Source organism: Vulpes vulpes, chromosome 3, assembly GCF_048418805.1.
Source record: "Vulpes vulpes isolate BD-2025 chromosome 3, VulVul3, whole genome shotgun sequence".
In the NCBI taxonomy this organism is placed as follows: Eukaryota; Metazoa; Chordata; class Mammalia; order Carnivora; family Canidae; genus Vulpes; species Vulpes vulpes.
In genome coordinates, this window is record NC_132782.1 from 113,719,063 (window position 1) to 113,744,593 (window position 25,531).

A 25,531-nucleotide genomic window follows, 5' to 3' on the forward strand; every position below is an offset into this window, starting at 1 on the left:
TCATTCTGTCATCGCCAAGGCCTGGCGATCCGCCTCCTCTCCTAATGCCTCCCTCAAGGTCACTAAGCTGTCACCAAGCCATCACCAGCTCCCTGCGGCCACCCAAACCCCTCTGTGCGGCCTGGCTGGGCCACCGCTGCCCTCAGCACAGAGACTCTTAGCAATAGGTAGACGTGCTTTCTTGACGTGGTTTACAAGGGAATGCGATGCCCACGTGGCTCCTGGATACCCTACCGTGACCTCCAGAACAATCCAGGTAACCACTGAACGCTGTGTCCCAGGTCACCAGCCTCCAAGGACAGGCACTGCAGAGCCCATCAGGCCCACAGAGAATGCAGGCCGATGGAACATTCTGATTCCAAAGTGAGACCAGCTCCACGTGCCAACAGGTGGCCTTCAGCCCCGGGGCTCAGGACACCGGCAGAGCCTGCAGGATACCTGTGCTCTGGCACTCCAGGCCTGGGCTGGCCGCTGAATGCCCCGTCCGCAGGGCCCTGCCCCAGCCCCGCCATCACACCTGCTCCACAGACCTTCGGAGCTTCCCGGGGAGGGGATCCCCGGGTGGCTCTGCGGTTTGGCGCCTGCCTTTGGTCCAGGCCGTGATCCTGGAGTCCCGGGATCGAGTCCCGCATCAGGGTCCCTGCTTGGAGCCTGCTTCTCCCTCTGCCTGTGTCTCTGCTCCCCACCCCTCTCTCTATGTCTATCATGAATAAATAAATAAAATCTTGGAGAAAAAAAAAAAAAGCTTCCTGGGGGACCCAGCCTCCCAGTCCTCCCCCCAGGGCCTGGGTGGGTTAGCACAGGGGCATAGGAAGGGGGAAGCCAGAACCTCTGGACGGCCAGGGCCAGGGCCTCCAGTTTTTACTTCTTGTTTCTTCCAAACATGTTCTATTCATCTTCAAAATGGCAAAAGACAAGATGCTCAAGTTTTAAAGCTCAACAGCTGATAACATACTTGATAAAGATCTGTAATATTTAGAAACAAATACAATTAAATTTATGTGTCTGAATAAATCATGCTTTAGATTTAATATAAAACATGTTAAAATTTACATGCATGCCAAGTTCTATCAGTTTAGCACATTTTAAAAAGACACAAGGGGTTATCAGCCCAGCTGGTTGTCCCCACCCCCATATGGCCAAGTGGAGCTCCTGGCCCCTGGCCTGCTCTCCCACCTAGGGTGTTGGCGCGACGCAGGGCTGGGCAAAGGCTCCGGGTCAAGGCCCTCAGGAATGCGCCGATGGTTGGGCCAGGCGTGTGCGGCTGACAGGCTGCCACGGCCTCCTCACAGACCTCCACTGGCTATAGGCCTGGACCACCAAGGCCACCCCACCCCCAGTGCTGACCCTCTGGGCCCCTTCACTGCTGCAGTGCCGAGCCGGGACTGTCCCCCATTCCACTTACTCCTCCACACCTGGCCATGGCAGCGGTGACAATGAGGCAGAGAATTTAAGTTGCTCTAAATGGACCCCCACAACTCCAAGGCAGATCTAAATCCGAAGGGAGGACCTGCACCCAGACCCACTCTGCCTGCCAACCCAGCTCATTCTCCAAGAGCGTCCTGGTGTCTTAGCAAACAGGGACTCAGGAGGCAACTGCTTTTTCCCTGCTCTTTTGCTGGTGACTCTCAGACACCCCTCCATCAGGTATAGGGGTACACTGACCCACCAGACCAGGCTAGAGGAGCTGCACAGGAAAGGGCATCACCATCCGTGTGCTGGGAAAACCATACAGAGCAGAGAGCAATGGCCTGCAGACGGTGTCCACAGTCTGTCCATCCATCCATCCATCCCTGGTCACCACGCTGCAACCCGGACTCTCCTGCCCCTGCCCCAGCAGCTAATCCATCTCCAAGTCACCGCAGCTCCTTCCTCCAAGAGATCTGCTTTGGATCTGTTCTCTTCTCCTCCTTGATGCACCTACCTGTGCAGACAGCCACTGGGGCAGGGTGCCCCTTCCCTCCTCCCACTCAGTCCTGGGGTAACCACCAGGAGCCAGACTGGGGCAGGGACACCGTGGGAGACACCTCCGGGAACACACCCCGAAAGCTCTGGCCCTCTCTGCGCGGCTTTTAGTCTTCCCAACCTCATGCCTGGCCCCGGGGGCCGTACTTCACCAGAGGAGTCCGCCTCCCTGCCTGCACTGTCCCCCGCGAGGTGTGGGGTGGGGGCGGGGGGGTGTTGCACAGGCTCCCCCACGGCACCAGAACTTCACCTGCCCGGCCCTGGCCTGCGAGCGACCCCCTGGCCTCCCCTCGACGAGACCCCTCCGTGCCTCTGCACCTGCTGCTCCCCCACCGGGCGCCTCCTTCCCCTTGGGTCTTGGCCACCCGCAGTGTCCCCTCCTCCTCCGGGGTGCTTGCCCTTTCGCAACTTCTCTTCTATCCGATCTTTCGCTCCCCACTGCGATGCCAGCACTGCCCCTGTCCACGCTCAGGGCCAGCGACCGCGTGGGCACTCCGCACCTCTCCTGCCCAGCCCTCTGGGCAGCTGGCGCCCCGCGGGATCCCACGGTCCGCAGCCAGAGGCCACACAGCCCTCAGCACCCCCGCACTGCCCCCGTCGGGCCGCGCACTGTCCCGCACTGCCCCGCACCGCCTCCGCCGGCCCCGCACTGTCCCCGCCGCCCCCCGCACCGCCCCCGCCGGTCCCCACCGGCCCCCGCCCTGTACCCTCCACCCCCACCGCCCGGCGCGTTGCTGCGGGAACCCGGGCTGCTAGTCCAGTGCGCACGCGCAACGGGGGGGCGGGGCCGCCGCTGCGTTAACCCCCTCCGCGCCGGCCCGGAACCGCCCGCCCTGCGCGGCCCTCCCGCCCCCAGCAGTCGGCCGGCCCCATGCGGCACGCAGCCGGCCCAGGGTCGCCCCAGATCACCGCCCCGCGGGGGAGACAGAAGACGAGGCCCCGACGCGGCCCGCCGGGAACGGCCGGGGCCCTTTAACACTCCCTTCGCTCCCTCCATTGGCTGAGGCGGTCACGTCATCGCCGCGCGCCGGAGAGCAGCGCCTTCCCGCTCCCTAATCCTGACGCCAGAGCGGCGCCGGCCTTCGAGGCTGAGGAGAGCGGGCGGAGGTGGCGGCGGCGGGAAGATGTAAGTTGGGGGAATCCGACCCCATCCGAGCTCCGGGGGCCGCCCGCAAGGCTCGGCGGGGCGCGTGGTGGAGCCGGCCCGCCCCTCGGCCTCTTGGTAGGGACGGCGGCCCGGAGGCCCGGCGGCGCGGCAGCGGGCGCGAGAAGAAAGAGTGTGGCCCGGGGCGGGCGGAGTGGGAGGCGCCGAGGCCGCGGCCCGGAAGTGGTCGGGGCCGCGGCGGGCGGAAGGCGCTCACGTCGCCCCCCTCCCCCTGCGGCGGCCCCAGCGAGGCCCGCGGGACTCGGAGCCGCCCTCGGGCCGGCCCTGGGCTGGGAGATGCGGGCGCCCGCGGACGGGGGTGGCAGGGGCGGAGTTGCCCCGTGGGGGGCCCCGGAGGCGCGGGGACCGCGCCGCTGCCGCGCGGGCGGGCGGGCCGCCCCACGAGGGGGGCGCGGGAAGGAAGGGAGGCCGCGGCCCTTCTTGGCTGTCGCATGACTTGTGCCGAAAACGTGCTTTTTAAGTGGGGAAGGTGCCCCGAGGACGGGGCCGAACGCCATCTGCTCGAGGTGTGACTAACTGTTCTCTCTCTCTCTGGCTGTTGGACGCGCACCTGTCCGGAGGATGGGGGAGGTAACCCAGGTCCTGTGCCGCGACCCGAACTTGTGTGGACAGAGCGCCGCGGGCTCTGCTCCCCAGGCCCGGCGGCGCCCGCAGCGCTTAGAGTCCGGGGCTTCGGGTGGTGCTGGTGGTCGGAGGGCCCTGGGGTGGGGCCCGGGGGTGCGCCCTGCGGTGGGTGCTGCCCCGGCAGGCGGGCGGCCCGGCCTGGGCCTGGGCCTGGGCCCGGGCCTGGGCCTGGGCCGGGTGGAGGTGTTGGAGAGGTCTGGCGCCCGCGGGGGAGTAAGTGTACCACGGGTGGGTCTTCACTGCCTGTACGTTGGAGAGATGGTATTGGGGGCGTGGGGTGTCAATACTTGGCTGGACCCCTCCTTAACCTCTTTGTGTAACGGGGCTGCTGGAGTGCTTGAGGACGTGTGGGCAGCTCACACTCTTCTCCTGGGACAGGGCCGCCCTGGGTGATCCTCTTAACAGGCCGTCCAGCATTCAGGAGACCATGTGGGCCTTTGGGAAACAAGAGTTTATGTAAGGGAAAGCCTGCACACGGGGAGGAGCACCCCTGTCTTGTAACATGAGCGGGCATTTCATTGAGCCCTAACTAGATGTCAAGTTTCCTTCCATGTGAGTAAACTGGGTTGGTGATCTTGGTAACTACGGAGGTGTAGGAGCTGTATCGTCCCCGAAACGCTGATGAGAGGTGGAGACTCAGAACGGCTGTGGGACTTAGCCCCGGTCCCAAAGCAGAGCTTGGAATCATACTTCCTGGTTGTCCAAGGCCACTGACTCCATCCAGTGCTGCTTGCTTACTACCTTACTGTTCCAAGGCAAAACGTCTTAAAAGATTGTACCAGCCTGGAGAGGAGCCTCAAAGGTGACACTCTGCTTGCTTCTGCTCTAATTTGATTGTCCAAAGCTTGAGTCACGACATTCATTTAGCATTTTGCGCACCCCTTCACGTGTGAGAACAGGATTCCGGGTGGTTGCTGTGTCGAGGTTACTGACAGGCTGTTGAAGATGAGACAGGAGGAGTTGACACCACCATTCTGCAATCTTCGCTTGCAGCTCAAGCAAATTGTAGAAAAACCTCTCTGGAAAAAATGAAGGTCGCGAGTCCCCCAGGAGACCAGGCACATGATGGTTTGGTTGATACACTGACCACTCACAGCTCATGCTGTGGTGCGGGCATTTGGTGAGACCCTTAGGAGCAGTAACCTCCAGTTCCAGTGAATACCCACATAACTACCATGTAGAACCTACAAGTCACATTTCTGCCATATTTGCTTTATCATAGAACAGATCGCCCATCCGTGTTTTTTGTTGCATTTTGAAGTAAATAGGCTTTGGTGTACTTTCCCCATGACACTTCCATATGCATATCATTAATTAAAGTTCAGCATTTGCAATGACTGCTTTCTAACTTAACTATTTTACTGCTTTTTCAGTGTTCATATGGGACATTTTATCTGTTTGCATTTGGGTGTTAATGTTTAGATGCTGGTACTTGTCACTTTTGAAATGGTTTTTTTATTCCAGTCATGGTATGTTCGATATATCCTACAAAGAAATTGCAGCAGTAAAACCTGAGATCTAATCACACCAGTAATCCTATCAGGAGAGCCACACTTGACTCTTCTGTTCTGCATGCAAATGTGGTGTTGTAACATTTCTAAGGGAATGGTAAAGGGCTTATCAAACTTAGGAGTGAAAAACAGGTATTGTACCACCTGTAAAAGAACAGTGACAGGCACTACCACCCTTTCCTTAAGGAAAAAAACAACAAGGTGAGGTGAAGGTCTACCTGTGGGGGTGAGACCCTCCCTGAGGAAATGGAGGAGATCCCGTATGTTCCTGGCTTTGTGGACGCTCTCTGCTTACTGTGTTCCTTGCCATCTTGTGTGCTCACCTTTTGACTGCAAAGTAGATTTGTTGCCTTGCCAACTCGTTCACTCTGTAAATCCTTTTATCTTGTTATTAGGCTGCACTTTGGCGTAAATTGCAATCGATTAGGGATCGTTTCTCAGACTCGAGTTAGAAGTGAGAGTTCAGATAAGTGAGGCCACCATTGCTGCTTTGAACACCTCAGAAGGGGAGAATGGATTTATCAGGAGTGAAAAAGAAGAGCTTGCTAGGAGTCAAAGAAAATAATAAAAAGTCCAGCACTAGGTAATCCTTCTGTCAGATTTTTCTAGTGCTACTTTGGGGGTGCTCATTACTAGGGACCCTCAGCAAGGGGAAGATTGGAAATGACTTACGTTCTACAGTGACGTGTCTTAAGCCACAGATCGTTTTGCTCTGTGATCAGCTGGGATCTCTATAGCCCTTTGGATCCCCTCTTTTGGGTAGTGTTGTTTTAGGGTTTGGTCAGAGGGGCATGAGATCTCACATTCTTCCTCACCATCCAGGGCTCCTTCTCCTACCAAACGCAAAGACCGCTCTGATGAGAAGTCCAAGGATCGTTCTAAAGATAAAGGGGCCACCAAGGAGTCAAGTGAGAAGGATCGTGGCAGGGATAAAACTCGGAAGAGGCGCAGCGCTTCCAGTGGTAGCAGCAGCACCAGGTGGGACCCGGCAGGACAGAGCACCCCTGAGCACCTGAGAGGGCTTCTCTTCTATGGCCACGCCCCTTTCCCTTCCCGGGGAGCTGGCAGGGTGCTCTGTGGTCTTCGTAACTTACACAACATACTCTGAGGTGGTTCATCAAGGCCTGGATTATGGCAGAGTGGTTTGAGTTTGCTCTGGTTACATATGGAAGATGGTGTTGAGGTGTTTTCTGGAGATGTTAAAGACTGGGACATCTTGGGGTATAAGTTTCTCTCGAGTGTTTTTTTTTGTTTAGAGTTGTGATTGGATTGCTCTAGCCTAAAGCTTATTTTTCCCTCAGTTGAAAACCAGCCCGAGTCCCTGGGTAGCTACCTTCTAGGCAGGGCTGGTGCTTCTGGTTTACCATACTCTCTGTGCCTCCCGGTAGGTGAGGCTCCTGTATGGCTAGGAGGTGGCTCTTTCCTGTCACTGCACAGTGTGATTTTCTGTCCCTACCTGGGGTTTCAGCTGGGCAGGAGTGGGGCCCTCTGAGGAGGGGAGACATTGAAGCTTGGAAACGGGAGGACAGTTTCCTCTTGGGAATAGGAGCAAGTATGGGCTCATGTGTGGGAAGAAATACTCTCGTGCACTGTTGCCCCTGACCTCACCGTCTCATTTGTCAGGTCCCGGTCCAGCTCTACCTCCAGCTCGGGCTCCAGCACCAGCACAGGCTCCAGCAGTGGCTCCAGCTCTTCCTCAGCCTCTAGCCGCTCAGGAAGTTCCAGCACATCTCGCAGTTCCAGCTCCAGCAGCTCCTCTGGCTCACCCAGTCCTTCTAGGCGTAGGCATGACAACAGGAGGCGTTCCCGCTCCAAGTAAGCTCCTTTCCAGCACCTCTTCTCAACTCGGGAGTGCCTTGGTTGGGAAGGGATTGCCCTCAAAACTTGTGAATTATCTGGGAAACTAAGTTCACAAATGGGGGACGATAAAGTTATTCTTGTTACTATAGAAGTAGATCTAAAAAGGAGTCTTTCTATCTTAGTAGGATTTCTGAAGCAGAGATAATATGAAATACATGAACTGGTAGGGGACGGTTTCCTTATAAAAACTATCTTAGTAGCAGTTAGCAGCCCCACTAAAAGAAATTTTGACAGAAATTGATTGTTTCTGGTGTTTTGTTTCTTCAATCAGATCCAAACCACCCAAAAGAGATGAAAAGGAAAGGAAAAGGCGGAGTCCTTCACCTAAACCCACCAAAGTACACATCGGGAGGCTCACCAGGAATGTGACCAAGGTGAGGGATCCTGGATCTGTCCAGTGGACAGTGGGATATGTCTATTCTACATATGTTTTAAATGGAAAACTAGAGAAGCAGGCCTCAGCCACAGGTGAACTGAGGGCATAGGCTTTCCAGGGCCTGACCGGAGGGTTTGTCAAGTGGAGCAGTAACTCCCTCAGGGTGACCCTGTATGAGAGACTTAACCCCAGGTGCCAAGGCTATTGATGTGTCATGCGTTTTCAGTTCCCACATGGGTAGTTGTGAGTATGCATCAGAGTGACCTGTCTTTGCTCTAGGACCACATCATGGAGATATTCTCCACCTATGGGAAGATTAAAATGATTGACATGCCTGTAGAAAGGATGCACCCCCATCTGTCTAAAGGCTATGCATACGTGGAGTTTGAGAATCCAGATGAAGCCGAGAAGGCACTGAAGCACATGGATGGAGGTGAGTGACCTTGCCAGCCCTCTCTGAGCTTCCTTCTCTATTCCCTATGCAGGACGAGCTACCTGCCACACATAGGGACCTTTAGAACTGATTTCCAACCTGGCTGCACATCACAGTCTCCCTGGAACTCTTAGGATTCTGGTTCTTAACCAGTGAGGGGGAGGGGGGGTGTATCAAAAACAAGTTTTATGGGACACTATTCTTGGAAAAAGATCAGCAAATATGAATATATTAGCATTTCTAGAATTCCCTAATCTTTGAAAGTTTAAGGATTAAATGAAGAGTTGTCTTATTTTTACAAAGAATACATTATGAGTATGAACGATGAAGCCTTTGGCTTTTATATGGGAGTGTTTCCTTTAATTCTCTCTGAGAGTCATTTTCTGTTGTGCTAACATTTCATCATTTTTAGGATTACTTTCCTGAATTCACACATTTTAACCCATTTCCCTAAAGTTTGTATCTTAACTGTGACATTTATAGCTGTTCTACATTGAGCAGATGGTATTAATAACAGTTGAACACTTGTGAATAGTTTTGGATGGCCAGTTCTGGTTTTGTCTTCATGTCAGTGTTTTAAGGAGCTTAGAATTTGTCACTGCACCAGCTTGCTGCGGTAGTAATCTAGACAGATGAGGCCAGAGCCAGGACTGCCCAAAGCACAGTGTGAGCTGCTAGGCCACAAAAGAGAGTCTGAACACCAGAACCAATTATGCACTTAAAAAATAGTGCAGCGGAAAAAAAAAAAAAAAAAAATAGTGCAGCGGGGATCCCTGGGTGGCTCAGTGGTTTAGCGCCTGCTTTCGGCCCAGGGCGTGATCCTGGAGTCCTGGGTTCGAGTTCTGCATTGGGCACCCTGCATGGAGCCTGCTTCTCCCTTTGCCTGTGTCTCTGCCTCTCTCTCTCTCTCTCTCTCTTTCTGTGTGTCTCTCATGAATAAATAAATGCAATCTTTAAAAAAAAAAAAAAAATTGTGCAGCAGTTTGAGTAGTTGCCCTTGAGCCCTGATGGAGCTCAGATACTAGGAAAATTTCCTACCCACTAGGCTAACACTCTTTCAATCTACTTAAATCCCTTTGAAGTCTTGTAGAAGTTCAGCATCAACCGTGGCCCAGCTGTGTGGCTGCACACAGCCCTTTTTTTTTTTTTCCTTTTTTTAAGGATTGTATTTATTCATGAGAGTTAGAGAGAGAGGCTGAGACAGAGGGAGAAGCAGGCCCCATGCAGGGAGCTCAATGCGGAACTTGATCCCGGGACCCCAGGATCATGACCTGAGCCAAAGGCAGACACTCAACCGCTGAGCCACCCAGGGGTTCCTGCACACAGCATCTCTTGACCTTAGGAATCACACTTTCATTTTAGAGACCTTCAGTCGTGCATCTCTGAGAGTTAGAGCACTTGCTAAAAATTCAAGAACACTTGGGCGTATCCAGGGTGTACATTGCTATACATATTTCACACTTACTAAGATTGTAGTAGGACCTGTGTGTGTGTCCACATATGGTGCTGCATACCACCGAATGGGATAGCTCCATGTTATCTCCAGAAGGGAAGTGGAAGGGCCTGGCCCTTCCAGGCACCTGGCCAAAAGATAGATTTGTTCTCATGCTCTATGGTCAGTGCCCCTGAGATTGCTAATTTGGGCTGGCTTTGGCAGTGGGCCCCGGGGCGGGGTCGGGGGGACTTAGGCTGCATTTATTTGTCTTTTGAATATATTCTGAACACAGGTCTGTGTGCCCAAATTATCCCCTCAATACCTTTGCTATTGCCTTGAGGGTAGGAATTGAGCAGATAAAAGAACCCTCCACCCTTTGGGGGCACACAAGGGCTGTGCTTGGTCCCCTGAGCAGTCCCTGGACTGGCGCTAGGCTGCATGCTACCCCGGCACTCCTAGGTCTGCACCTTGCCTTTCTTTGCTCTTTTCCTGAGGCCCTGAAGATTCCTCAGGCCTCCATCCTGAGTTGCCTTACCTCACTACTCTCATTTGGTTGTATTTACACATCTGGTTTTTGGGTCTGAAGCACTTTTTCCAAACTCTTCAGACAGAATTTTATTTTTTTTTTAATTTTTTAAATTTATTTTTATTTTTTTTATTTTTTATTTTATTTATTTTATTTTTTTATTTTTTTATTTTTTTTTATTTTTTAAATTTTTTTTATTTTTTATTTATTTTTTTATTTTTTTAACTTCAGACAGAATTGACACCTGAACCTTGTTTTATTTTGTTCCCCCACCCCAGAAGCCTTTCTTCTTCCTGAGCCATGATGTAATCATAGCTCGCCCACCACCCAGTTTTAGTGACTTGGTGGCCAAGTCGCAGTGGACACTGCCCTCCTGGGGACCCCTCCACCACCCTGAGACTGCCTTCTGGTCATCTGGGAGGTACCAGGTGAGGGCCTTTGACAGGAGAGAGAGTACCAGGCTTCCTGCTTAGAGGCCTCTTCCAGAGCGGTCCCTCTGGACTTCTTGAATTTCATCCTCAGCTCAATCCTGCAAAACCCCCAAAATGTCCCCACTCCTCCTGTCTGGCCCTTCCCATTGTTCTAGAGGAGGCAGCTCAGGGTCAGTGCACAGCCCTCTCCCTCATTGGGTGGATTCAGGTGTTCACTTAAAGGCCACTTCTTCCTGGAAGTAGTGCATCAGGTGCCCCATGCAGCGAGATGGGGTTCCCTCTGAGGTTCCATGCTCCCCTGCAGATTTCCTGATGAAACTTCTAGTAGTAATAACTACATCAGTATTTCTGTGAGCAGCTTAGTTCTAATTCTACTCCTGTCCGTCTTGCTTACCACGGCAGGCCCGCGTCTGGCATGGGCTAACCTAGGGTAGGTACTTATCAAATATTTTGTGACTTGATCCTGTTTCAACAGGACAAATTGATGGCCAGGAGATCACTGCCACCGCTGTGCTGGCCCCCTGGCCTAGGCCGCCCCCCAGGCGATTCAGCCCTCCCAGGAGAATGCTGCCACCTCCTCCCATGTGGCGCCGGTCACCCCCACGGATGAGAAGAAGGTAGGTCAGTTTGGAATCCCATAGGGGACTGCTTTGGGCCAGCGTGGATTTGTTTCATTTATACAGTGTGAGGGTGATGACTCTGGAACCCTACCCATCCCTGCCCCCCCGCATGCTGCACGGAGGGAAAGGGAAGCAGGACAGCAGTATTGGCACCAGCGCCTCAGGCTCTTCCTCCCAACTGGGGAACAAGCCGGGTTGCTGCTGGGGGGTGGGGCAAGCAGAAGGTGCGCCCGGCAGGTTGTACCAGTATTCCCTGGAGTGTGGGCCCTGTAAGAGCAAGGGTGCAGTTCCCCACAGATGGGGTGGGTGGCTGGCTCAGTGGGAGGAACATGGGAAGCTTGATTGATTTCGGGTTTGTGGGTTCAAGCCCCACATTGGGTATGGAGATTACATAACTAACTAACTAACTAACTAACTTAAACGTACAAGGAAGGGTCAGGAGAGGAAGTTGAGTCCGAGTCCCTTGGCAGAGGCCAGAGCCTTGCCTTCCTGTCGAGCTGCCCTTTCCATAGTCCTCGGAAAACGGGGTCCCCACAACAGACGTCTTTTCCTTCCCAAGGGCTCCCTCCGTGTGTCGGTGCCATCCTCACAGCATTGAGGGTGAAACTGTCCAGGATTGTTCCCTCAAGAAGCCAGCTTTGCCCCTGCTATCCGGGACGTGGGGCTGTGTCAGGGATGTGGGCCTCGGTGTCTGATGTGCTCTTTCCTCTGCCCACAGGTCGCGCTCCCCGAGGCGCAGGTCCCCCGTGCGCCGGCGATCTCGTTCCCCTGGCCGCCGCCGCCACAGGAGCCGCTCCAGCTCCAACTCCTCCCGATAAGGAGAGCCCTGGAGCTCTGCGCCCTGTAACTTCCACCCCATTCGCTACAGTTTTGTGTCACTTCTCTAGCCAGAGGAGGGTTGGTAGGGAAAAAATTCCTCACTCAGGGCAAGCTTCGAAGGCAGCAACTGAGATGTTTCCTCTGAGGGCAAGGTTCCAGAGGAGTGTTCGTGGTTTGGGGCTGTGCTGTAAGAAAGCCCTCCCAATTTCCTGGCTAGAAAGCTCCCACATTTCCAATTCTTAAGAGAGTACATCCAGCCCATCCATTGGCAAAACCAGCGGGGACCAAGCAGGGCTCCAGGTGGCAGTGTGGCCCCAGCCCGGGGGTCATTTCCACAGATGACTGGGGCCAGTTAGGCCCTTGCCTGTTGGTCTGCAGGGTCCCTCAGGAAAAGGCGCACGTCTGTGCCGCTGCTGTTCCTGCTCACCTGGCCCTGCTGCCCTGCTCGGGTCCTCTTCCAACACCTCTGCGCAAACAGCCCAAGAATTCTCATTAGTTACCAAGAATTACCGAGAATGGTTCTGTTTCTATGTGTACTCATGCACGCACATCCACACCCCATGTCTCCCTCTGAAATTGGTGAGAAAATTGAGAGCCGGCTCTTCAGGGTCATCACAGGCCCCTGCTGCAGTGTCATGGCAGTCTTGCAGGTTACCTTGGCAATGTGTACATTACTTTTTTTTTGGCATTGTACAGTCAGTACTATAAATTTGTTGTTTTGAGTTTTGTAACTTGTAGCATTTTAGGTGCCATTGTGTTTGTACTTTGTTGTGTAGAGTGAAGGGACTGTGTTGAATAAACCGGATTAGAATGCAGATTGAGTACTGGCTTCACTGCCCCTTTCCTATTCTTGGCCCCAAAGATACCTTCAGTTATGAGGGAATTAAAAATGCACAATTACATTTTAGTTCATTCCCAGAGTCACGTCCAAAATCTCTGAGCTGTGGGAGCAGCAGGCCAGCCCCTGGAGCACTGGGGCACTGTGGACTCGGGGTGCTCCCAGCAGCCTCGGGTTGGCCTAGCCAGACCGTGGCCTGGGTTTGCCACTGCTGCTGGGGCGCCCTGAAAAGGCTCCTTTGCCGCCTCAGACCTGCTTCCTGCCGCACGGGAGCCATGGGAACCCATAAGGCGCTAAAGTGTCGCGGGCCCTAAACTTTGTCCTTACTGCTTCAGGCTTTGAGGCTCCCAGAGCAAGGACCGGCCCGCCGGGCGGCTCCGAGGCTTCCTGCTCCTCCCTCCCGGCGGGCGGGGCTCCTGGGCTTCCTGGGTACCCTGTCCCCCACCTTGCAGGGTGCAGCACGTAAACCCCGCCTTCCTCGTGCTCCCCGGAGGAGCTGGCGCTGCCGTGCTGCCCGGCTACCCACCGGGCCCCGAGGCTGCGGGCGGCAGGGCGTGGCAAGCCGCCCCGGGCCCTCCGGTGGCCGCGGACTCCCGCAGAGGCCCCGCCGCGCCACCTGATGTGAGCCTCGCTGGCCCACGGGGCAGCCTCCAGCCACCGCCCCCCCACCCCCCCCCCCCCGGCCTCCGGACCTTCAAGGCGGTGCCGCTGCCAAGTGGGGCGGGGCTGCGGGCGCCGGGCCCTGGGAGGAGCGGGCGGCGGGGCAGGGCAGGGCCGGGGCGGGCCGCGGGGCAGGGCCGGGGCGGGCACAGCGGGCACAGCGGGCCGCGACCCCCACGGGCCAGGTCAAGATGGCGCTGGCGGCGGGAGCGCGCGTGCAGGCCCGTGCCCTGCTGCGACCCTGTGCGTGCCCGGGGCGGGGCGGGGGCCGGGGGCGGGGGCCGGGGCCGGGCCGGGGGCTCACCGGCCTCGCGCTGTGGTTCGCAGGGTCCCGGGTGCCCAGCGCGGCCCCAGGGCGGACGCCGGCGGCGGGAGGCGGCGGGCCCGGCGCGCGCTGCTTCGGGAGCCCGCGGGTGCTGGTGGAGCCGGATCCGGCGGCAGGTAAGCGCTCCCCGCTCTCCCCGCGCCCGCACTCCCGTCCCGGGCTCCGCAGAAACCCAGCCCGAACCACCCCGACCGGACCATTTCTGCCGCGCTCGATGCTGGGGGTCTCCAGTCTAGGCGGTTCAACGGCGGGTTTTCCCGGGTTATTTTACGTTTTTAAGATTTATCTGCGCCTGTTAGCGCGCTCGGGGCTGGGGAGCAGAGAGGGGAAGCCCAGACAGGCCCCGCGGAGCACGGAGCTGACCGGGCGCCACCCAAGCCCCCGATCGCGGCGCCGCTGAAACCAGGAGCGAGCCCTGAAGCGGCGGCCCTCCCAGCTTATTACGAAGATTAAAGTGTTTCATTTTGTAACGTTTGAGGAGTATTGCTCCTTTATCCAAACGATTAAATTTGGAAATAGAAAATAATTGCAAATATTTTGGAATAAGATGTTTTACTTTGTTTTAATACTTCAAAGTGGCACAGAACCTAGCAGATACCTCACTAATTAAAGCCGGCAGTCCCGGTGGAATCACTCCTAACCCACCCCCAACTCCCATCAAACATTCTCTTAAAAGGGGAGAGAACCCGGGTGGCTGAGTCAGTTAAGTGTGTGCCTTGGGGCTGGGATCGTGATCCGGGCTGGGATTAGGATCTGCAGGCCCTGTGGCTGGAGCTCCCACCCACCTGGCTCGCTGCTCCCTCTGCTTGTTCCTCCCCCTCCCCCTGCTTGTGCACTCTCCCTCTCTCAAATAAATAAATGATCTTAAAAAAAAAAAAAAAAAAAAAAACGAAAACTGCAAAGGTGACAGAAAAGGTAGAAAAAGCACTGTTGAAAGAAAAACCTGTTTCCTCTACTTAAGAGAGCCCCCAAGGTGGGGTGAGAGAAGACTTGCGGTCAGCCCATGACCAGGCCTTAGGGCACGCTGACCCAGCTGACCCTCAGCCTCCGGCCTCCTGGCGAGGGCCTCCTGCAGTGCTTGGCAGCACACAGGCTGCAGCCCCAGCCCTCCTCCCCACCCAGACACCTGAGTCTGCCTGCCCTGTGACATCCAGGCTCACCCAAAGTCCTCTTTATATTTTTAAGATTTTACTTATTTAAGAGAGAGAGATGGAGGGAGCACAAGCAGGGAGGGGGGTGGAGGGGGCAGAGGAGAGGGAGCAGCAGACTCCTGGCTGTGCAGGGAGCCCAACACGGGGCTCCAAGCCAGGACCCCGGGGCTCCAAGCCAGGACCCCGGGAGCATGACCTGAGCCGGAAGCAGATGCTTCACCAAGGGAGCCACTCAGGTGCCCCCAAATCCTCTTTCTTAACTCGTTTTCTTTTTTTTTTAAGATTTTATTTATTTATTCATGAGAGAGAGAGAGGCAGAGACACAGGCAGAGGGAGAAGCAGGCTCCACGAAGGGAGCCCCATGTGGGACTCAATCCCAAGTCTCCAGGATCACGCCTGGGGCTGAAGGCAGGCGCCAAACCGCAGAGCTGCCCAGGCTGCCCCTTAACTCATTTTCAACTTTGGTCTTTACCTTTCCCCCAGTGCCCTTGATTCCGCTGGATTTCTGTAGCTATCCAGTCAGCTTCAGGGCACCCGTGGCTCAGTTGGTAAGCGCCCAAGTCTCAATTTCAGCTCAGGTGGTGATGTCAGGGTCCTGTGATCCAGCCCTGAGTCAGGCCCTGCACTAGGCTCTGCTGGGCTGGATTGTCTCCCTCTGCCCCTCCCCGGCCCTCCTCATCTCCCCACACTCCCGGCGGCACTCATGGACACTCTCAAAAACAGGAAAAAAAAAAAAAAATCCAGTTGGCCTCAGAAACTTCACTCTGAACCAAGTTCAGGGATCCCTGGGTGGCGCAGCGGTTTGGCGCCTGCCTTTGGCCCGGGGCGCGATCCTGGAGACCCGGGATCGAATCCCACGTCGGGCTCCCGGTGCATGGAGCCTGCTTCTCCCTCTGCCTGTGTCTCTGCCTCTCTCTCTCTCTCTCTCTCTATCATAAATAAATAAAAATTAAAAAAAAAAAAATGAACCAAGTTCAGAAGCTTACTCCTGGAAATACTGATTGCTTCTTACACGTACGGAAACGTCCCTGAAGAAGTACTTTCTCATAAATCAGAATTCTCAAGAGCCTTCAGGACTGTTGTCACTCCTAGAGAATTGTGTTCACCATCAGAGATTTCTAAGGTGCTGACCAGAGAACTGTAACCTCCGTGAGCGGTGGCATTTCTGAAGCGCTCAGGGTCTGTCCTCGGGCAGTGAGACCAAGCGGCCCCTGCCACACGCCAGCGCTGCACTGCCCACCGGCTGGCCTGCCCCGCTGCTTCCCCGCCGCTGGCAGGATGAATGAGTAGATGGTAGAGTTTCTGGACATTAGAGCGCCGAGGTTTGGAGCCTCTGTCCTCACCCAGGTGTGAGCCAGAGTGCACCTGTGGAGGTCCTTGCACATCGCTCACTTGCTCCTCGAGAAACTGGGGACATTTCCTGCTCCCCTGGGGACAGATGACTTGCATTTGGGAGAAAGGATCGACAAAAATGTAGGCACGACTGTAATTCACAAGAGCCAAGAGGTGGAACTGAGGCAGGTGTCCATCAGCAAGTGAACAGACGCACAGGACGTGGTCCGCACACATGCACACATCCTTTGACCCTAAGAGGTACAGAACGATGTCCCAGCCTGCAGCGCGGGGCAGCCCTGAGAACATGACGCTCTGTGAAAGAAGCCAGACTCGAAAGGTCGCAGGTGGGATGCTTGATTGCTGTGAAGTGTCCACAATAGACACAGAAAGGAGACCCCTGGTTGCCAGAGGCTGGGGATGGGTGGTAACTGCTGGTGGGCACAGGCTCCTCTAGAACAGACCTGCTCTGCAACTAGACCGTGGTGCAGGGAGAAGCAGGCTCCCCGCTGGGACCCAGGGTCACGACCTGAGCCGAAGGCAGGGTGTCCCTGGTTCTTATTTTCTTTTTTTTTTTAATTTTTTTTTTATTTTTTATTTATTTATGATAGTCACAGAGAGAGAGAGAGAGAGGCAGAGACACAGGCAGAGGGAGAAGCAGGCTCCATGCACCGGGAGCCTGATGTGGGATTCGATCCCGGGTCTCCAGGATCGCGCCCTGGGCCAAAGGCAGGCGCCAAACCGCTGCGCCACCCAGGGATCCCTTTTTTTAAAATTTTTTTTTTTAATTTTTTATTTATGGTTCTTATTTTCAATGCAAGTGAGATTCACCTAATGTCAATTAGCTATTTAAAAGTTCAGGGACGCCTGGGGGCATCGGGCCTCCGTGCATGAAGCCTGCTTCTCCCTCTGCCTGTGTCTCTGCCTCTCTCTGTGTGTCTCTCATGAATAAATAAAAAAAAATCTTTAAAGAAAAGAAAAGAAAACAAGACCCATGTGTCCGGCAGTGGCGAGGCTGACTGGGGACGCTCTCCCGGCACCCCACGGGGTGCGAGCGCTCACCTCTTCATTTTCACACTAGGAGTGGCTGTGATGAAGCTCAGGAAACCCCCGGTGAACAGCCTCAGCCTAGAGCTTCTGACGGAGCTGGTCATCAGCCTGGAGAAGCTGGAGAATGACAAGAGCTTCCAGGGCGTCATCATCACGTCGGTGGGTATTCTTAGCTCCCCGGGTCAGGGTCACAGGAAAGCCGCTGTGACGTCCAAGTCCACCCCAGGCACGGTCGGCACTTCTGTGGTGGAGAAGAACCAGACAGGCCCACATGTAGATGCCAGCGTGCTCTGTCCCCAGCTGCTTCCCGGCCTGATTCCAGGGAGCCTCCGTGCTCCGCAGTCCAGGCCAGGACGCAGGTGAGGGCAGCTGGCGCTTGCGGGGGTACCCTCGAGCCGCCCTGATGGGTGGAGGGAAGTCCACAGGATATCCGACTGGCATGGCACTGGATTCCAGGGGTACCCTCCCCACAGAGGGCTACTGGGTGCCTTCCCTGGGGGCCGGTGACGGTGCTCCTGCTGAGGCCGCTCTCGTTCCCGCCTCCCGGAGCACTGCCTCTGGGAGCCGGCAAATGCTGGTTAATGGCTTCTGTATTGTCGTTGCGGCCCTGGAGGGTGGGACTGGGTATGAGCCTGGGGGGCTGGTCCTCGGAGCCTGGGCTGGTTTCAACACCCAGACCCACGGGGACGGGGGCCTCCCGTGCTCCTGCCTGCCTCCAGTGGACTTTGCCAGGCACTGGGGTTGCCAAGAGAGGAAATAGCTAAGACCGGGCCAGGGAGATGCGGTGTGGACGTGACATAACGGGCCTTCTGTTGGGCCAGGAAGAGCACTGGGGTCACCTTTCAGGCTAGAAGGAGCCTCAGCAGGAATGTCCCCCATTTAAGTGCCTCCGCATCACAGGCCAGCGGGAACGGCTTGGTTCTGCCATTATTAAAGGCAGGTGGTCTTACCCCCCCCCCCCCCCCGGCCCAGGCTGCGAGTGTCCGCTGGGCGAGCACCCGCCTTTCCTGAAGCCTTGCTTGCCCCGGGTGTGGCCTGGTGTCGTCCCAGCTCTGAACTCTCCTGGGCTCTTGGGCGGGTCCCGCGCGCGCACCCAGTGAGTCCTGGGAAGCTGGGGTCTGCGGGGCGGAGCGAGCCCTGTGCGGGAGCAGGTTTTCACGCTGCTCGCAGTGTGGGCCAGGGTGGCAGTCGTGGCTGACCTGCCTGGTCGCCACTGCCTGGGAACTTTCTGCTCCAGATAGTTTCTGAAAACACCCGGTTGAGGATGTTGCTTGGTAGCGTGACGCTTTCTTTGTTGTGCTCTGAAAACGAGTGAGCGGTGATGACAGGAGCCTCTGTCCATCCACCACGCAGTGAGGGTAGCCCGCTGCCTCCCCGGCTTCGGAGCTGCGCGGCCCCCGGGGCAGGGGGTGGCGGCCTCTGTCCCTGGGCGGCCCACATCCTCCGCAGGACTGTCCCCCCCATACACGTGTCACCCTGTGTTCCTGGCTGTGAGCCTACTGTGTACGGGCACAAGGCCCACCCGCTGGGTCAGCCAATGATGCAGGTGTCACGGAGACACGTGGCAGAGGGCCATGAAGCAGGGCTCCCTGCAGCAGCGGCGCATTCTCTCCTGGGGCCCCCTTGCTCTTCCAGCCGCTGGGGGTCCCAGCGCCCCTGCTGCCTCCTTCCAGGACCCCTGCTCTCCTGTGCACGGGCCACCACACCTGCATGGACTGAGTCCTGCATGGCGGGAGGGGCGGGGCGGCACGGCGTCTTCTTCCCAGACAGGGTCTGGCCCACCGCGGACGTGTTGCTGAGGGTCACAAGCCGCACCCCTGCCACTCCGTGTGGCAGCCTGTCCCCCGCCAGGCCTCCGAGCCCCTCTGCCAGGACAGCGCCCGGTGTCTGGGGGAGGGGCGGGGCCGACCCCGCCTTTCCCTTTCTGCCCCTGCAGAGAAGGAACAGAGGCCGGGGGTGTCCCTACTCCGATGCCACCGCCTCTGCAGCGCCCGTGGGCTCCCTGGGCCCCGGGGATGCACTGTGACGGGGCCCCTGGCTCCTTGGCTCCCCCAGGATTCCCCCGGGATCTTCTCAGCTGGCCTGGACCTGATGGAGATGTGCGGGAGGGACCCCGCGCACTATGCCGAGTACTGGAAGGCCATGCAGGAGCTGTGGCTCCGCTTGTACCTGTCCCACCTGGTGCTCATATGCGCTGTCAACGTGAGTGTCCCGTCCCCGATCCTGAGCCGCCCCGCTGACTCGCCAGGGCCGGCGCCGGGGGCTCAGGTGTGCAGCAGGGAGCTCGCTGCAACCGACCAGTGTGACCTGGTGACGCGGGGAGGGGCCAGCCCAGTGGGGGGCTCGGGAGGGGCTGAGGACAGAGATGGGTCCCATCACGCGTGACGCATCACGGCGTTTCAGCTAAATATTTGTTTGGCTTTTAGCATCTAGGCAAAAGCCATGGAAAAATGGCTTGCTGCGACGGGCGGGTTCTGGGCAGAGAGGCCGGGCCTGCGAGGGCCATGCCCATGGGCACCCCCGTGCCGGCAGATGGGGCAGGCAGGGCACCCCGGAGGAGGGCCGTGGGCGCACCTGGGAGCTCACCCCCCCCGCGGGCCCTTCCCGGGGACCTGGCTCTGGAAGACCCTTAGGGGCCAACAGGCAGCCCTCTCCCCTGCAGGGAGTCAGCCCTGCAGGGGGCTGCCTGTTGGCCCTCAGCTGTGACTACCGGATCCTGGCCGACAACCCCAAGTACACCATCGGGCTGAATGAGACTCAGCTGGGCATCGTCGCCCCCTTCTGGTAAGGCTGGGGGCTGCACCCACGCCCCCTGCGCCCTGGGCCTGTCGGGCCCCTGGGAGCCCAGCCCCTGCGTGTGTTCCAGGTTCGCAGACACCCTGGTGAACACCATCGGGCACCGCGCCGCGGAGCGCGCCCTGCAGCTGGGGCTGCTCTTCCCACCCGCCGAGGCCCTCCAGGTGGGCATCGTGGACCAGGTGGTGCCCGAAGACCAAGTACAGAGCACAGCCCGATCCGTGATGGCCCAGTGGCTGGCTGTTCCAGGTGAGGAGCCCGGGGCTGGGGGCCCCCGGCAGCTGTGGGTACTGCAGGGCCAGCAGAGCCACCGCCCACCACAGCCTGACGCTCCCCGTGAGACCAGAGGGTGTTCACGCCAGCGTGTCGTGTGCAAGTCACAACCGTGCCATTTCCAACAGCAGGCTGCCTTAGTGCTGGGGCCGCCGTAGCGGAGTACCACAGGGTCAGGGGTGCTGGTATGGCAGGGCCGTGCTCTCCCCAGAGGCTCTAGGAGAGGCTTCTCCCCGCCTCCCCTCTTCCTGTTAGGACACCCCTTGTGGGTTTAGGGCCCACCCTAAATCTAACATGACCCCCTCCTAACTTCATCCACAGACACCCTAGGTTAGGACTTGCATGTATCTCTGGGTCTGGGAGGCTCCATTCTTCAAGCCACTGATGATTAGAAACAGGTCGCGTGCCTGTTTACAGACCTGGGGCTGGTTCTATCAACTGTAATAGAGACCAGGGACCAGCCGACCATTGCTAAGGGCAGGTAGATTTTCGGCTTTGTGGGTCACTTCAGCCTCAGCCACACTGTGGTGCTAGAGCACCAAGGCAGCCAGCAGCAATGGGAACCAGCGAGTGTGTCTGTTCAATAAAACAGGGCCACTGAAACGTAAATTTCATATAATTGTCACGTGTCACACAATGTCCTTTTTTTCAATTATATAACAATGTGAAACCCATTCTTAGTTCATAGGCCGTGGGGGGCCAGGCTTGCAGATGTGAGTGTGCTGTGAAGGAGCACATAGTGACCTGGAAAATATCCTCCGTGATAAAGTTGAATGAAAATAACAGGGGGGTAAAAGGCAATTTTCAGTATCATTGTGTTTCTAAAAGAAATTGGTAGACAGTGGGGAACGGGTGATTTTCAGTTTGTTTACTTATAGAGTTTAAGTTTCCTACCACATTCCTGCTGGAACTCCCTCAGGAAGGTGGGGAGTGATGCCACCCTCTCGGTGGGCTTTCACTCACGGGCACTTTTCTGTAGACCACGCCCGGCAGCTGACCAAGAACCTGATGCGCAAGGCCACAGCCGACCGTCTGCTCAAGCAGCGCGACGCAGACATCCAGAACTTTGTCAGCTTCATCTCCAGGGACTCCATCCAGAAGTCCCTGCATGTGTACATAGAAAAGCTCCAAAAGAAAAAAGGCTAAGGGCTGGGCTGTGCACATGGCCTTGTGGCCGTACATGCCTGTCTGCGGCCCTGATTCTGAGATTTTAAACAAGGTATTTTCCAATTTAAAAAGACTTTCAGCGATGCCTGGGTGGCTCAAGGGTTGAGTGTCTGCCTTTGGCTCAGGGTGTGACCCTGGGGTCCTGGGATCGAGTCCCACTCCCCCTTGAGGAGCCTGCTTCTCCCTCTGCCTGTGTCTCTGCCTCTCTGTATCTCTCATGAATAAACAGAATCTTTAAAATCAATAAATAAATACATGGATACATAAAAGTACTTTCAGCTCTTCATTCCACTGATCTCCTTAGAAGGCCCTGTTCCCTGGAGCCAGTGTCCCTGGGCCCCCTGCCCCCCCCCCCCCCAAGCACCTGTTCTGCCTGGCAAGTGGGCAGGGCCTCAATTTGGGAATCCTGAACCAGCAGACCAGGCCGTTCTGGAGCTTGGTGACAGTCACCACTGAGCGCCCCCTTTGCCAAAGCAGAAGTGGGAATAAAGCCATTGCATTGTCACATCCCTAGCTACCCAGCTCCTGACTACTGGGGGTACACCCCCAGGTTGTGGGCCTGTGGCCCACACAGGACCCCCCCCCCCCGCCAGAGCAAAGCCCTTTGGCTGCTACATCTGCCCCCTGAGGCACTTCAGAGATGGGGGGGGGCGGGGGGGGGCTCAAGGAGGGGTGGGAGGCAGTACTGGAGAGGCCGTCTTCGCTGCACAAGCCACAGACTTACTTACTGAAAGTCGTACCAGAAAAACTCGTCCAGACGCTTGAAACAAAGGTTTTTCCTCCATTCGGTCCAGGCCAATTCCCAGAGCCACCAAATGGAGATGGTTCCGAAACCAGAAACCCCCCCCCTGGGCCCCCGTCAGCTACACCCTGAACCCCATGCTGTCTCTGAGCAGCCCTTGCCCAGCCCTCCTGAGAAGGGACCTACTGAGGGTGGCACCATAGAAGGGGCCTGCCCCCTGCACTGCTCGGCAGGAAGGACACTTGATACACACAAGTGCCTGCCTGCAGGATGCAGGAATCGGGGTGCAAGAGGGACCTAAGGGACTGGGGGCTGGCCTTACGCGTCACCACTACCTGCGTATTTATCCCCCTCTGCACTCAGCACAAGTTCTTGGAACCATTCAGTTTGCACAAAGAATACAACAAACTTCCACTAGCAAGCGTGGGAGCAGCGTTCCAGAGCCAGGCTGGTCTGGAGATCGGCAGTTCCCAGCAGGCTGTGAAATGGGCAGGCAGGCCAGCCCTGTGGCCTCCCCGACTGCGCTGCAGGACCAAAGTTCGCGCCTCAGAGGGACTGAGTCTTAAGAGAGGGCACGGACGCCTCAAAGCCAACCAGTGTGTGGTCCCGCGGCTCGTGTTTATTGAGCACTGCCGTGTTCCCGGCGCTCCGCAGGGTGCTCCTCACCACCTTGTGAGGTAGATACAGTAGCCCATTTCGCAGATGGGCAAACCAAGTGGTCCCTGTGATGTTTCCGTGGCCACTTGTCCAGCCAGCCCTGCCCTGCGGCCTTGCCGGGGGCGGCCACCCAGAAGGAGCCCTGTGGGGCTTTTCCTCCTGGCTGGAATACCCAGGCAGGGGCCCTGACCAGGCCTCGGAGGTTCTCAGCGGGACTTCAGGGTCACCTCCACAGGAAAGTGGTCACTGATGGCGAGGGCCTGCAGGGACAGACGGTGGCACCTGAGTGGCCCAGCTGGGCAGCCTGTCCCCCCTCAGCTCCACCCCCTCACCGCTTGCACTGCCGGCACCCCCAGGCCTCCTGGGGATGGAGCCCACAGGGCCTCTCCAAACTGCTGTGCAGCCTGCAGGTAGACTGGGAACCCCACCGGGGAAGAGGTAAAGGGCATCTCCTGTCATCCCAGAAGATCCTTTCAGCCAGAACCAAGCCTCAAAGAACCCCTCTCCACAAGCGCTGGCGGGGGGGGGGGGGGGGGGGGGGGGCGGGGGGGGGTGAGCCCCGACTCACCACCCCAACGCGCCTCAGCCACCCCCACCCCCCACCCGCCTCACCTGAGCCTGGTCCAGGCCGAACTCCTCCTGGAAGTCGTGCACAGCCGCCGACTGCGGCTTGAGGCTCCTGCGCAGGCGGGCCCCACACACCACGATGCGGTCGTAGGCGCAGTCCGAGTTGCCCACGGTGGTGTCGGCGCTATCGGGGATGAGCCACTTGAACACCTCGCTGCTGCGGAGGCGGACGGATGGCCAGTCGCGTGCCCGCACGTAGTTACAGTCTGCATTGAAGTCGCCCAGGAAAAGCAAGTCCTGCAGGGGGGGCCCACAGAGCCGGGGCTCAGCAGCTTGACAGCTGCACGAGCACCCCGCATGCGCGCACCCTCCCCCACCCCTGCACGCGGGCACCACCACCCCAGCAGAAGCGCACCAACACCCCGCAAAGGCGCACCCTCCCCAACACGAGTGCACTATCCCCCAGCAAGACCACACCCTCTCCAGCATGAGCGCACCCTCCCCAACACTAGCACACACCCCCAGCATGAGCACACCCCCCAGCACGAGTGCACTCCCCAAGTACGACCGCACCCCCAAGCATGACCGCACTCCCCCGCTGCACGAGTGCACCCTCTCCAGCAAGTACACATATCCCCAGCACAAGCACACCCTCCCCAGCAGGAGCGCACCCCCCCCCCCCAGCACAAGTGCATTTACACCCCGCAAGCGCGCCCCTCCCCACCCCCAGCACGGGCGCTGGGGACGGGGCTGGGCGTGGCTTACGTCCATGCCCCACTTGTCGATCACGTCCAGGTACACGTCGTAGAGAGCATCGATCTCCGCCACGGCCTGGTGCGGCGCCGCATGCAGCGGGATGAGCACCAACTCCCTGGCGGCTGCGGGAGGCGCGGGTCAGAGGCGGGGAGGCGGGGCGGCGGGGCGGGGCGGGGGCAGGGGGCTCACCCGAGCCTGGCGCGGAGAACTTGACCACGAAAGGTTCCCGGCTGAAGACGTCCCCGGGGTCCGGGTACTGGTACGTGTCCAGGACTGACACTGCGTCCTTCCTGGGGAACAGAGTCGGTGGGCGCCCTGGGCCGGCCGCCCCACCCCCGTGGCCCCGGCCCCGCCCTCACCTGTAGACGAACAGATACATTTCCTTGTACTGGTCCCGACCCAGGGGTTCGCTGCTCACGAAGCTGTACTCGTGTCTGGACACACTGCGGGCACACCGGCCAGGCCTGGGTCAAGGCGACAGGCGGTCCCGCATCCCCGCCAGCACCCCAATGCTGGGCCCTGCCCCTCCCCCCCGCCGCCCCCGCACCTGTTGATCTGCTCCATGAGCGCAGACACGGCACTCAGGTCCGGGTCTCGCACCTCCTGCACCAGCGTGATGTCATAGCCAGCCAGGATCTGGGGGCGAGGCCGGCAGGTGCAGGGTCACCAGGGGCGGATCCACCCGCGAAGCCCAGCTGCGGCCCCGCCCCCCGGCCCAAGCCTACTTGCGCAATGATGCCGCCGCAGGCCGGGTCCAGCACCTTGCTGTCGCCAAAGCTCTGGATGTTGAAGGCTCCGATGCGCAGCGCCGCGGCCCCAGTGGCCCCCAGGGCCCAGAGCGTGGCCAGGAGGACCAGGGGCCCACCCATGGCGCAGAGCCGGAGGCTCGGAGTGCCGGACACGCTCCTGATTGCGGACCTGGAGCCAGGCACACCGTGCCATCCCTCTGCGCCCCACCCCTCTGCGCAAGACCTCAGTTTGGAGATCCAAGGCGCATCCTTCCCCGTGACTCCATCTCCCTGGTGGTGCACTAGGCTTACCATGGCCCTTGTGCTCCGTGGGGAAACTGAGGCCCAAATACAGGGACCCCATCCCTTCCAGGCCCCAGACTCACCTGGGATGTGGATGTCACGGTATCTGAGGCCCAGGATCAGGTCAGAGATCCAGGCTGGGGATGTGTCTGTGGCACGAGACAGACTCCTCGGGCTTGGTCTGGCAGCAGCCCGGGCGCCAGGGCATGGGCAGTATTTGAGGCCCTCGTCCGGGGAGGGGCTAGACTGCTCTGGCCCCACCCCCTGGTGAAGGTGGATGCTGGGACACCCGGTTCCAGGTCCCAGGGAGAGCCTGGGGCCACGGAGGCAGGGGATCCACCCTGAGCCTGAGCTGGCGCCCTCAAGCCCGGCAGAACCACGACTCCGATGACCCTGTCAGGCCCCCCAAACTGCGTCAGGA

The 25,531-nt window shown here is 57.9% G+C and overlaps 3 protein-coding genes across 9 annotated transcripts; 2 read left to right on the plus strand and 1 right to left on the minus strand.

Moving 5' to 3' along the window:
• The first annotated feature begins 2,791 nt into the window (after positions 1 to 2,791).
• On the plus strand, positions 2,792 to 12,580 carry RNPS1 (RNA binding protein with serine rich domain 1). Of its 6 annotated transcripts, none has more exons than XM_025984796.2 (8): positions 2,792 to 3,091; positions 5,661 to 5,848; positions 6,088 to 6,243; positions 6,889 to 7,080; positions 7,397 to 7,499; positions 7,781 to 7,934; positions 10,802 to 10,943; positions 11,665 to 12,580. In XM_025984796.2, exons 2-8 carry the CDS (start codon positions 5,778 to 5,780, stop codon positions 11,762 to 11,764), a joined length of 918 nt encoding a protein of 305 aa, XP_025840581.1. In that variant the 5' UTR covers positions 2,792 to 3,091; positions 5,661 to 5,777; the 3' UTR covers positions 11,765 to 12,580. The 6 variants fall into 6 exon arrangements, with proteins under 6 accessions (XP_025840581.1, XP_025840584.1, XP_025840583.1 ...); XM_025984798.2 differs by lacking the exon at positions 2,792 to 3,091 and adding an exon at positions 3,356 to 3,636; XM_072754003.1 differs by lacking the exon at positions 2,792 to 3,091 and adding an exon at positions 4,201 to 4,556.
• Positions 12,581 to 13,097: 517 nt separating this feature from the next.
• ECI1 (enoyl-CoA delta isomerase 1) lies at positions 13,098 to 21,626 on the plus strand. 2 transcript variants are annotated; one of them, XM_072754006.1, is made up of 7 exons: positions 13,098 to 13,224; positions 13,591 to 13,704; positions 17,153 to 17,280; positions 19,177 to 19,323; positions 19,784 to 19,905; positions 19,988 to 20,166; positions 21,170 to 21,626. In XM_072754006.1, exons 3-7 carry the CDS (start codon positions 17,164 to 17,166, stop codon positions 21,334 to 21,336), a joined length of 732 nt encoding a protein of 243 aa, XP_072610107.1. In that variant the 5' UTR covers positions 13,098 to 13,224; positions 13,591 to 13,704; positions 17,153 to 17,163; the 3' UTR covers positions 21,337 to 21,626. The 2 variants fall into 2 exon arrangements, with proteins under 2 accessions (XP_072610107.1, XP_072610108.1); XM_072754007.1 differs by lacking the exon at positions 13,098 to 13,224 and adding an exon at positions 13,370 to 13,506.
• Positions 20,789 to 25,304, minus strand: DNASE1L2 (deoxyribonuclease 1 like 2). The gene is given in 8 exon segments (XM_072754005.1): positions 20,789 to 23,016; positions 23,369 to 23,620; positions 24,089 to 24,217; positions 24,219 to 24,369; positions 24,439 to 24,522; positions 24,627 to 24,715; positions 24,805 to 24,997; positions 25,194 to 25,304. Coding segments are annotated over 7 exon segments (903 nt in total). The 5' UTR covers positions 24,949 to 24,997; positions 25,194 to 25,304; the 3' UTR covers positions 20,789 to 22,962.
• Between the last annotated feature and the right edge of the window lie 227 nt (positions 25,305 to 25,531).